This window comes from Motacilla alba, chromosome 5 (assembly GCF_015832195.1).
Source record: "Motacilla alba alba isolate MOTALB_02 chromosome 5, Motacilla_alba_V1.0_pri, whole genome shotgun sequence".
NCBI lineage: Eukaryota > Metazoa > Chordata > Aves > Passeriformes > Motacillidae > Motacilla > Motacilla alba.
The window spans coordinates 22,358,329-22,371,234 of record NC_052020.1 but is presented as its reverse complement, the minus strand read 5'-3'; the positions used below and the strand labels follow the sequence as shown (position 1 = coordinate 22,371,234).

General features: G+C 48.1%; 1 protein-coding gene across 5 annotated transcripts in view; it reads right to left on the bottom strand.

The window, feature by feature from the left end:
- Positions 1 to 3,356: 3,356 nt before the first annotated feature.
- The window catches only part of PRDM11 (PR/SET domain 11), a 49,754-nt gene continuing 40,204 nt past the window's right edge, over positions 3,357 to 12,906 (bottom strand). For all 5 annotated transcript variants that reach the window (XM_038137912.1, XM_038137910.1, XM_038137913.1 and 2 more), the window contains one exon: positions 3,357 to 12,591. In XM_038137912.1, coding sequence (XP_037993840.1) covers positions 10,427 to 12,591 — 2,165 coding nt within the window. In that variant the 3' untranslated portion in view covers positions 3,357 to 10,426. The remainder of the gene's footprint in view (positions 12,592 to 12,906) is intronic.

Genomic DNA, 12,906 nt, shown 5'->3' with positions numbered 1-12,906 from the left:
GGCTGTCGCTAGCTTTGCAAAGAGGGGTGCCTGTCAACTGCACAGCGAGGCAGATGGCACTGAAGAATTTACTGTAGAGACAAAGGAAAAAGCTGTATTTTTGCTGCACAGTGAGCTGAACACGGGTGGTGCATCTGCCAGGGACAACCCTTCCCACCTGGGGGATTTGCACAGCGTTATTCAGTAATTCCCAGCTCAGCATATTGAAAAGCAGCAATAACTGCCACAGAACCATTGTTCTCTTAACCCTGCTGTTCATTGACACTTCAGATTTATTAGAAGCTTTTTTCCCCCCCACGGTATTTAAAAATTACAGGACCGGGATTCTCCCGTAACCCTCTGTCTGCCAAGAGAGAGTAGCAGTTATATCACAGTAATCCAGCAGTTATATCACAGTATTGCCAGTGCTAGCCCTGAAGGTCTGCAGCAGGTTCCTCCACTTCCCTGAACCCTTGGTGATCACTGAATGTGGAATGAACCCAGCGAGGACAGGGCTCCAAGATGCCCCTGAGAAAACAGGTCACACCTAAAACAAACACACAACCCAGCTCTCCAGACAGCACTCCTGGACACCAACAAAGTGCGGTGGTGGCCTGGAGTGCAGCTCTGCCACTCCTGACCTTCGGCTGCACATGGCTCCCCATCCCAGCCCTGGCACCTCTGCGAGGCTCTCCCACCCTGTGTGCCTCCAGAGGTACCACCAGTGTCCCCAGACACATAACAGCGTGTCTGGCAGCCATACAGACAGCACACTTGTTTTTCTCCTTGATCAAAACAACTTCAAATAGAGGACTTCAGAGAGTCAAAAAGTCTAGCTAGCACATATGCTGTGCTGTGGGAGCCTTTGATTATCCAGCAGATATTTTTAGAGCCCTTTGTAAATGAGCTGTGGCTCCATTTATGGGGTGTATGGTGACAGCCCTGCCAGAAACAGCCTCTGGTCTCCTGTGCCACTGCAGAGCTGGACCTGGCACTGCCCAGGTATCTGCCTCTGCCCTCTGATTTAAACACCTTGGAGGCCACCTGTTTAAACCCACCCATGTCCTTGGATGCCTGTGTTTTCCTTCTGCCTCAGGAGAGTAAGATAGGGAAGACGGGCCCCAGGAAGTGCTGCAAACCTGCTCTTGGCATCATAGGCTCCACACCTCCTGCTTCCAGGAAGAAACGCACAGTTTTTTGCTAAATGAAGTTTCTAGCACCAGCTGCTAACCACAGTCAACTCCATGGAGCATATCCAGGACAACAGCAGATCTGGGGAAGTGCATGGCAGGCTCTAATGCTATGACAGCCATCGCTGAGGAATTTTTCAATTTCCTTTTCACTCATATTGGCATGAGAATCAGTAGTCCTAAAAGTGAAGGGCACCTTTAGCCGTAGATCAGATGAATTTTGTGCAAGTTTCCATTGCTGATAAAAACTCAGCTAGTGCACTTTGCTTGAAGGGATCCTGCTTTTAAGTCCTTGGTTTGAAGTTACTAGCAAGGAGGCCGATCACTGCCAAGGGTGACTAACTAGAGTCCGCAGCACAAAATTGCCTGTAGGAAATGAATTACAGTGAAGCAATGCATTTCACAAGCAGTTCTGACTCTTTACACATGGCTGAGCTGCTGAAAGTGAAGTATTGTCCTGCCTTCATGCTGTCAATTGACTTAGCAAAGGCAAAAGCCCCAGAGATGAGGTTTCCACTGCTGACTGACAGGTGGCCAGGAAACCCAACTGAAGCTAAGCCCCAACAACCACCAGGATTTTGCTGGGCTTGCTTACTGCTCAAAAATAAGCAATTTTAAATCACTACAGTGAAAGCTGCCAGAAAATGACAAACTGTGTGTAATATGAGGTCTGCTCAATGAAGTGGACTTTGAGGAAGTCACTAAAACAACCTTTCCTATTAGACCTATTGGATGACTAATTTCGGGCTGTTTTCACTTCTCAGCTGAGAAACTGCCACTCACTTCCAGCCCCAGCGGCTACTCTCCATTAAAATTTGGAGGCATTCACTCTGAACCCAAAATTTCTGCGCAGCCCTTCACCTGTGAGGATTGATGAGTCTACATGCACGCTCCCCCTGGGCCAATTGGAAAACCAGGATGCCTTCAGACAGGATTAAAGAGCCTGTCGGGAGTTCAGTTCTACTGATGCTTCCATCCCTACACACTGAAGCTCAGGAATATCAACACTCACAGTAAGCAGTGCCACACCCACGATCCCCATCCTCAGTTGCACAGCTTGCTCCTTGTTTTCTGCTTCCCTCCACTGCCACATGGACACATTTACAGCTGAGTGAGCAATTCTTTGTGCTGGAAGGGCTTTGTTTTCTGCCTACGTTTCTCTTTAGCTATAGTAGCTATAGCTGTCACCCAGGGATGGACTAAACCTTTGCAAGGTTGTCCCTGCTTGCACTGCCATGCAAACCTGAACCACAGTCCCTGCAGTGCCTTTGCTGCCAGGTGTATCCACAGCAGCAGCCAGACTCAGCCCATGGAGGCAATGTTTTCAGCTGTCTGGGCAACAGACACCACCCACAGCCCAGGGCTAATCCATGGACCCATGCACTTATTTCAGACATTGGCTCTCCTGCCCACAATGATTTAGCAGATATAAGACCTTCCATGTACAAAAATACTCTTAATACATTGAACTGTTTTAAAAGTTGCACCTTTAGTTAATCAACTGCGAGCCCAGTGTCAAAAAAAAAAAAAAAAGAATCCTAAGTTAAGTTAACCCTCTCTTTTAAGGATAGAAAAAGCCCAGCTTCCCCTGGACTTAGAGTATTTAGAGCCCAAGAAAAGTCTCCCCATCCTTCAAACCAAACCAGGCACATATGTACAGCTTTGCCAATCCACATAACAACCCAGCCCACCACAGCAAAGCTAACGGGTAACACCACTGTACCTGACTAGAAAGGGTGTGCAGAGCCTCAAAGGCACCCACTCTGCATCCTTACCCAAAAATAGCATGTGCTGATGGAGCTGCCAGTGCTGACCCAGAGCAGCCCTGGGCTGCTGGGAGGTGCCACCTCCTGATGTCCCTGCTGCATCCTTGGCACAGCACTGGGATAACCCAGCCCATGGGGAAACAAGGCAGCTCCATCACAGGACATGCTGGACCTGCTCGCCAAGGTGAGGACTTCAAGGGGCCGCAGTGGCATTCAGCAAGTCAGGAGCCAGTCACTCAGGAGGGGGAACTACCAGCACCTCAGGGGGCTGCAACTGACCCTTCTGGATTAATCAGCACTGCATTTGCTCTTTATAGTCCTGGGCTGAGGGAAACGGGAGTGCATCAGCTTAGATGCCCTTCATCTGGCAAAATGACATAAACCTCCAAGAACAATTTAAAGAATTAGCAACCCAACTTGATAAATTTAAATGATTTTTTTTATTAACAATCATTTTACATTACAAGGATAATATGACAAAAGGAAAGTTCTTGTGTACATACTATGATATATCAACATAGCTCTATTCGTATCCAGTGTCCTAGGTCCTTTCACACAGGTACTATAAAGCATAGTCTGTAAAGTAATAACATTTTAATGTCTCCAAAAGAGTGATATTAACATATTAATACATATATAGTAATAGATGTCTAGATATTTTTCTCTCATTTCATATGTGTGTGGAAGGTGAGTGGGTGGGTGAGAGATCGCTTGAAACAGTTCAGCAGGGCTGTGCTTGGATGCAGATACGGAGAGGTTTGAGACAAAACCTCATTTTCTGGAAGTAGAAATGCATTTTTGCTAACTGTCAGGTGAGTGAGTCTATGAGGATGCCATGACTGGCAGAAAACTCCGTAGCCCTCCTGTAGCATTTGGGACATTACAGCATATGAGACGTGGTTCCCCGCGTAGCCCAGCGAGCTTATTCGACATGAGGTGCAGTGCATGGGAGCTCCTCGCCGAGCGGCAGCACCACCAGCAGGGCGGGTGGGAGGCGAGGCCGCGGGCTGAGCTGACGCGGGTGTCAGTGGCTTCGGAAGGAGGGGGCTGGAGTGAGAAAACTGTCTCTGAGGTTTGTGAGGAACAGGTGCTGAGAGCTCCCCGCCGGTGCTGCGCGGCTGAGGGGCTGCGGCAGAGCGGGGAGCCGCCGCCGGGCAGGGGCGGCTGAGGTGGATTACCAGTTGTGTGGAGGAGAGAGGCCTGGGAGAGGGCACTGAGGTGTGTGACAGGGCTTGGGGACAGCTTGCACAGCGTCTGCTCATGCAAAACCAGTGTAATGATCCATTCGGACGTCGGAATTACAACGCACCCTCCTCCCGACCAAAGCCAACAAATAAAACAAACGGCAAGGAGTGCAGTGGTTGCAGGCCCGGTGCGGAGCTGCAAAGGCAAACCTCCATGCTTTCCCTCCCAACCCTTGTGGGGAAGCAGCTCGCTGACTGACCCCCTGCTGCTGGACTGGCCAGAGGCACCTCTCAGGTGTCAGCCAAAGGCTTCAGCAGGCCCAGTGTTCTATGACTGGCTGTGTGAAGGGAGGGATGGAGGGATGAGACAGCTGCCCATCCCACAGGCATCAGCAGATATTCAGGGAGGGCTGATCCACCCCCATCCCAGCACGGAAATGCTGGTCATGGGAAAGCAGGCGTCTCTTTGCACAGGGAGGGTAAGAGGGCTGCACCCTTTGGTGCTTCAGCCTGTGTGCTGGGGCCCAAAGGCACACATGTGACACTGACCATGTCTTCCATACAATCACATCATTCCCTTTCCTCCAGAAAGCCTCCCTGGGCGCCTGGCCAGGCAGGCTGCTCACAGGCTGAGGAACGGCTGTGAGACCTGAGGGAGTGGAGTGGCTCCTGCAGCAGAACAGCAGCCAGCCTGACCCAACAGAGCTGAGTGTGCCTTCCCAACTGGGACTGCGCACTCTCATCCCTATTGCTCCGACTTCATGGCTCCTTCTCGTTTGCACTGTTCCAGCTCCATACACTATCCCTGCCAGCTCCACCTGTGTGGCCATAATCCTTCCTCCGCTCAAAACCGCCTTGGCTCTCCTGCTGCCTTTATCCCAGCGCCATGGCTGTGTTGCTGACTGATGCCCACAAGCGCACCCACACTCTCGCTGATGCCACGTGAGCGCTGGCCAGCACAGGGTCTCCCTAGGAGTGTGCCGGCAACTGCTGAGGAACACCAGGTGGAACTGCAAAAAGCCACGTTTCCACAGCACCAGTGCCCGCAGTTGCCAACCGCATCCATGCAGAGAGACAAAAGTGCATATGAGGGTGGATATGTGTCTGTCCAAGTGTGAACACACAGGCTCTCAGCAAGAGGCTTTCTTGGGAGAAGGACACTCAAGCATTTTCCCCTACCAAGACATTCCATTCTTAAACAATCCTTATTTATCACTTGGTTAACATGCTGGCAAGGAAACTCCTTGCCCTAAACACAGCCAAGCCCCTCTCCATAGAGTGCTATACATGTAAATGTAGGCCTCAGTGTATGGCTAAAACCATCCCAAAGTCCAAAGTCTTCAGTGTTACATGCCTTGTGCTCGAACACAGGGCCAGCCTTACACAAGGGTGGTTGAGTCTATCTCTATATTATATCTTTATATCTACTGAAAACATAGAAATATATAAATATATAGGATTTCATTTATAGATATATAAGCATGTGATTTTAATCTTTTGTACTGTGTGTATATGTACTGGGATGTGCGTATATACAATATATAGACCATATGCATATGTACTGTATACATACACTAGCTTACATGCACACACATCATACGTGTCTCCAAGGGAGACAGGAATTGCATAGGCATTACTGCATTGGATACAATGGCTGGGGGATTAACGTACCATTTTTCTGCTTTTAAGACCTCTTTTAACAGGGGTGAAAGGGGAATCTGCAAAAGCAGAGGCTGTTGCTGCTTATTTGCAAGCCAGCTGTTTAGGCACTGGTCAAACAAACAGCAATCCTCATGAGATAAGAAAGGAGGGGGACTCCAAAGACCCCAAGGGCCATCTGGTTGAGTTTGTGCTGTGAGAAAGAGATGGACTGAGCCTGAATCATGTCTGAACAGTCATACCAGCAAAAGCATCACCAGTTCGGGCAGACAAGGCAGACACTACATGAGGACCCTGCCCACTGTGTCCCCTCGCAGCCCCTGTACCTGCCGTGTGCTTTTGCTTGTATGGGAAGAGCTTTGGTTTCTTGTGAGGATTATCCCTGCTGAGGTCGGTCTCGTGGCTGGAGGGCCCGGACCCCTGTGGACACGGGGGAGCCCTGCAGAAGGACATGTCTAAATGTGCTTCACAGATTTCTGCTTCACAGCAGGGTAAAAGAGGCAAGGAGCCTGAGCAAAAAGCGGGGAAGGGAAATTGGCAACCAAAAATCCCACGGGCTAGAAATACAAACCCAAGGGTTTGGAGAAGTGTGCATTATTCACAGTCAGATGCCATAGCTAAGATGCAGGGGAAGGAGACAATAAAGAGCTCATTCAAGAAAAACTGAGTCCTCTGTCTTTGTAGCCTAACCAGTTCAAGACGCCGTGAGCAACACACCCGAAACAGCTCCTCTCGCACTCTCAGCACAGCAGGAAAGGCATTGATTAAACCCAATGCATGGCAAACTTGGAGCCATGGAGGCCTCTCTCAGCACCCTGATAAGCCCTCCCCATGCTTGCTGCTGCCTCCTGGCCTCACTGCCACCAGGCTGAGCCCACACAAACAGGGCACAGAGCTGCACCTGCTTCTGGGCTTGGGAGCCCTGGGAAGCCAGGGTGCTTTGCATTGATAATCCTCCCTCCTCCCTATCTTGTCTATGCTGGTAGTCATGTTTCCATCCACAGACTATCCATGAAAGTAAGAGCTTCAGACCTGAGATAGGCAGCTTAACCTGGAGACAAAGCTTGTAAAGCACCTGCATTATCCTACGAAAAGGGCCAGCTTTATTTTCTGATGTGCGGGTAACAGGGAGTTGTGTTGGAGGAGCTGGGATGGGCTGGGATGGGCTGGGCTGGGCTGGGCTGGGCCAGCTGCTCTACCAAGCTCTCGTCTATCCTCACCACCAATGTAAGGGGTCTCTGACCTTTCCTATCATGGGTATCCACAACATCCAGTGGCAGGGAATCACTGTTTGCAAGCAAAGTTATTTGCTAAAGGAACAAGTGCTCTGCCTGTGTCAGCTGGCTGCCAGAGAATATCACCACATGCTGCACATTTCACTGCACCACTGGAAATAAAAGCTGCCGGTGAAAGGTGTCACTGATGAAAGCAGGATTTGCAAGTGAACCAAAGGGAAGGAATGACAAATTGGAAGAATAATTTCTGAACAGGCCACTGGCAACTCTCACCTTGCCATTTCCTCCCCGGTAGCAAAAGTTAGGAGGCTTGGATCAAGAGTTGTAAACAAGGCCTGGGAGAGCATTACTCTCTCCAAAGGTGTCTGGAGACTGTCCCCAAATGTTCCTTCCCTCCATGTGGGCCAGGCACTTTGATGGGCCTCTGTGCCAAGGAGCTTTTGCTGCTGCAAACAGAAAGGCAGGTGATTTTTCCTCTCCACCCACAAAGAGCTATGGAGTTTTATGGATTCTATGATCTACGTTCACCTTGCCCATCTCCAGTCAGAAACTAATGGAGCAGCAGTTCTTCTATCTTTTTTATCTTTTTACATCTCCTCAAGCTTTAAAAAGGAAGAGAGCCTGCCACCTCCCTGGCAGGCAGCAGCTCCAGAGCTTTGTGGCAGCACCCTGAGCAGAGCCAATTCAAACCATGCCTGGAGAGCTACGAGCACCTTGTGTGGAGAGGTCCCTAATTTATGGTCAGGCAAACAATCACCCAAGGCTGTACAGTTAGCAGGGGGTTTCCAGTTTAATTTTCACTCCTCTGGATGAATGGATCAACTTGATCATATAATTTGTAAGAAAATACAGGAAAACATGAAAACAAAGCCATTTTTCACGCTTCCTAGGTGTGTCATATCAATGCCCCTGTGTTGCAACTGTGTGGTGCCCTGACATAGCTTGTGACATTTCCATGAGGACCACAAGGAAGAGCACCCAGCACCTGCACCCCTGGCGGCAGTTTGGCAGCAGGTGGGTGGCCCTGGCACAGGTGCCCTCTCTTGCCCGAGCCAGCCTCAGGCTGCATGTGCTGTCAGAGGTAAGGCAAGGGGTAAGTGCTACAGAGGGTGCTGACCAGCCCTTGCTGGCTGGCCTGACCAGCCCTCACTGCTACATTCACAGGGTCCACTCTGCTCCACTCGGACCATCTGAATGAAAGGCCCTGTTTTACAGTGAAGGGGCAGCGTCAGGACACAAGGACAGGCCACCACTCGTGCTTTGGGTGGCCTCAGTCCCTCCTCAGTCCCACAGGGACAGAGGCAAACACTTCCAAAAGCCTGACCAACAACCAGCCTAGCTGTTCCTGTGTGGTCTGAAACTTGAACCAGTCCATAGCGGCTTGGCTGCACACCTCTGCCAGTGCTGGCTGTGAAGTTCTGCTGAAGGCAAAGGGGTTAGCAGGAGGTGAGTGAGACCTAGGTAGAAGTGTGTTTTCCTGGGGAAGACAGTGCGTGAACCCTGGCAGTGAAAGTGACTCAGAGAGAGATCAGTTCCAAACATGCTACATCTCCATTGAAAACAAACAAAAAAGTTTAAAAAATAAAATAATATTATATATATATATATATATATATATTTATATAAATGAAAAGCTATTAACTAGCAGCAACGGTTCTAGAGATATCTTAGCACCAAGACCAAGGGCAGGGGGGGTAACAGGAAAAAGGAAAGGTTCAGTGTTGCTGATACCACCATCATGTTTCCAAACAACACAGCTTGGCACAAAGCTCATTCCTCTGGGAAGTGAGAACATGTTGGCTTGGACACCTTTTGGACAATATGTCTCACTCCCACGATGGTCTGGTCAGGTTGGTGCTGTCCATGCCACATCAGCAGGGCAAGGCACTAGCATCTGTGGAGTTTTTGCACCTTTTTTGTTTGTGTGGTTATTTTTGGTTGGTTGGGGTTTTTTTGTGTTTTTTTTTTTTTTTCTTTTCTAACCTGAAGTGATATTGTGTGAATGGAGCTTGTTTACTTTAAAAGAATAAAACAAAGAAGAGCCCCAAGCCCACAAAACAATCTCTTTGTGATGGAAGGTGCAAGTCCACCATTCACATTTCAGCTGGACTCTGCATTCCTTCAAGAGAGGAAGAAATATTTCACAGGAAGAAGCAGAGCATCCCTTCTCCCTGCTGTCATCAGTCTGCTGTGCTGTGGAACATGTTACCTTGGTCACAAGAGAGTAAGTGAACCTTTGTAGGACATCACACATGAATATAATCCAAGATAATCTTGCATTGATAGCTCCTGCCACCAAACTGCAGCAGGTTTTTCTTTCAGTCATTCCAAACAAAACAAAACAAAACAAAACAAAACCCCCACAACAATCTAGGATTATAAAGACATGATATAAATAATGTAAATTAGAATATAATTTTTAAGCCTTTGAATCTCCGCCCAGAGGTGGCTCTCGACTCATTGGCTGTCTAGCTTCCACAGCAGCCCTGGTTTTGAATGAATAGTTGTATATATATATATATATTTATCTTATACAATATAAAAATATAAATGCAAAAATTTCCCCCTGCCTTCTCTATTTTGCTATTTTATAGTCTGCACATGACATCATGTTATAACATATGTATGATAGACTGATACTACGGTTATCATAAAAGGAGCTGAAAGCCAAGTATTACTCTACAGCCCAAAGGTAGGGAGAACTGAGAAAGGGGCATCACAGTTTAGTGGAGGCATTTGTTTCTAAATCAGAATAAAAACCAAAAATAATGCCCCCAGCCCTCCTCTCCTGTCAGTAATTTTTTGAGTGAAGAAAGCTTCCACTCAACTGAAGAGAACTGGATGGAGCTGGGGGCAACAAAACTCACGGGTTGCTCTGTCAGAAATCAGAAATCAGAAATCTGATGGTTGTCAACAAAAGACTCAAATGGCTCAATAACTGGGCTGAACAATGGAAAGAGAGGCAGAGATTGAAACCGAGGGGAAAACAAACAAACAAACAAACAAACAAAAACAATCAACCCCAAAATGAAACAAAACAAAACAAAACAAAAAAACAACCCAGCAAACTGACAACACACATACAAAGGAAACCGCTGGGAGGATGAGGCTGACAAAGACCCGTTGTCTAGCTTATAGGTTGTTAAGTTTGAACATGTAGAGTATGGCCCCAGCACATGCTTCTAAAGAATGAAATGTTGCCACCTACATTGCAGCTGCCATGGTTGGAGACACCAGTAAATGTCTAAACATTGTCTCAATCTTTAAAATTCTGCTTAGCTTCTATCAGACGCACATCGTCTTAAATTTTCAGTGTGGATTTTTCCTTAATATAGATAATATATATATTTTATATAATATATCAAAGTTTAGAGTATAGATTAAAAAAATTATCTGATCTGAGGCATTCCTTCCTAAATATCAGGGTAAAACTCAGAGCCATGGTCCATGCTCTGCAACATCGGCTTCTGGTCAAGAGATGACATCCTGCTCAGCATTTCGGCCGAGAGCGCGTAACTATTGCCTGACTTCTCCTCGAACCAGCTATCGAGTGCCCTTTTGCAATCAAAGTTGGCAATGGGCGGCCCGTTAACAGCAATCGTCAACAGGTCACTGAGCTGCTCCAGCGTGAGCCGAGAGCGGTTGTTCTTGCGCACTCTCTGCAGGGCAGTGCGCCCCTTCTCACAGCAGGCTGAAGAGGTGGGAAGGACTTTGAGGATCTGAACTATTTTATTTAGGAGGGGAAATCTCTGTTTGTATTTACAAATGTGACTGAGCAAGTCTTTAAAACCATTTTTGGTATAATAATCCACCTTGAGTTCCCGCCACTCCATCAGCAGACTCCCTCGGGTGTCCATCCCCTCTCGGCAAACCTCTCTGGAAAATGATGGAACTGTCTCCAGGTGTTCAAATATTTGTACCATATCCTCCTTCCCATAGCTCATGAGCTCATCAGTGCTTCTGGGCCAAGCTGCAAGGTCAAATACCTGACAGGCCTTCACAAATGTCCGGCTGCGGGAATCGAACCTTTGGGCTAGGATCACCTGGGTCTTCTGGCAGATCTTTTCTCTGATCGACTGGAATTTGGCTTCAGCCACCCGTAGATTTTTCACAGCAATGCCATTAAAGCTTTCACGGAAGTTTTCCTCAAACTCCTGTAAGTACTCCCCAGGGGAGTCTGCTAGCCGGCTGATCTCCTGGATGGCCTCTTCTATTTTATCATCCACCTGTGACACAAGAAGGTACTCCCCTTGGAAGACGTAGGCAAGGCGTGAAAGCACAGCGATCACATCCAGCAGGAAGTAGATGAGTTTAATTGACTGGTAGTCCATCAGGAACTGCAGGAGGGCCAAGGCAATGGCAGAAGCATCTGCCCTTTGGGTCTGGCCACTGACATCTTTGAGATGGGCCACAACCTCAAGGTAATCCTTGATGAGAGCGTTGAGCACATTCTGCTCCCCAATGATCCACTTCACTGCTCGAATGTCCCCCAGGAACTCGGTCTCCTCGCACAGAGTGGCAGCAGTGACCCTTAACTCGCACATGAGTCGGGGAGAATAACGATAGAAACTGAGCAATTGCTTCAAATTGTTTTCTAGCTCCTCGAGACATGGTAGTTCCTTCCCACTAATGGCATCCAAAATTTCCAAGTGGGGCCTATGCACCATAAAGGGAAGGCAGAGGAGCCAGGGCAAGGTCTTTCTGATTGTCATGAACAAGTTGGCTCTCAGGCTGGCGGTAATGTTAGCACCATCAACTCCCAAGCCGATAGTTGGCTTCTCATCCTGCAGTCGTATTCCCAGGCTGGAAAAAGCCCGATCTAATGCTTGAAGGTAACTGTCTGTTGTAGAAAAGCCAAGCTCCTGAAGCGACAGGAACTCAGTTGCTGGAGGCCCATCGCTGCTGGTGTACTGCACATAGACCGCAACTGTATCTGCAAGCAAGTCGTCGCTCTGCCCATCCAGAATGATGCTGAGGAAGGGAGACTGTCGGATGCGCTCAACCAGGTCCTCTCGGAGAGCGCGGGCAATATGGTGAATCAAGATCTGGCAGTCTCCTTCATTCATGTACTGATCCACCACCTTGAGTTCACACTTTCTCAGTAGTTCTGCCAGAGGCCGAAAGTCGTAGTAGGGCCTGCCCTCCAGGGCCAGGTGGTAGGCTGTATTGAAGAGCAGGGTCATATTTCGGCACATCTCTTCTGTCTTCTCTGGGTGCATCCTGAGCTTGTAAAGCTGCAGGCACTTCTTGTGGAGGTTGCTCTGGCTGTGAAGCTTTATTGTGTGTATCTTGAACTGCTTAGAGCCAATGATGAAGGCTGAAGTCCGAGAAGATTGCACTGTGTACTGCCTACAGACATGGCACCACATCTCATTCAGTGTCGGGGAGTACCGCAGAAACCAAAACTTTTTAAGCCACTCTTGCTTGAACCGCCGTATCCTCCGGCCCGTTGCAGAAGACATCTTAGAAGGCTCATCTGTAGCAGCAATCATGTCATTGGAAACTGATTCATCAGCAGAATCCACCTCTTGGTCATCATCCTCCATGATGGTGGGTACTGAGATGATGCTTTCTGAAGCTGTAACAAAAAAAGGAAAAAAAGGGAAAAAAATATGGTATTTGCAAAGTTGCTGAGCTAGAGAAGCATCCTACTGGTGACAGTAAGAGCACTGCCCAAAGAGCTGGCCACAACCTCTCTTCTCCTGCCCTCAATACATTATAGATAGAATTTGAATCATGACTTTGAAAGGAAAAGAAATCAGTATTTCTGCATAAGAACTTTGTCTCCAACATGCCACAATGAACAGCAAAAAAAGGACACTACATCCTGGCCACTTGAACAATACACTGTGTGACCCAAATATTCATTTTACTGAAGGCTCCTGGCTGCTTG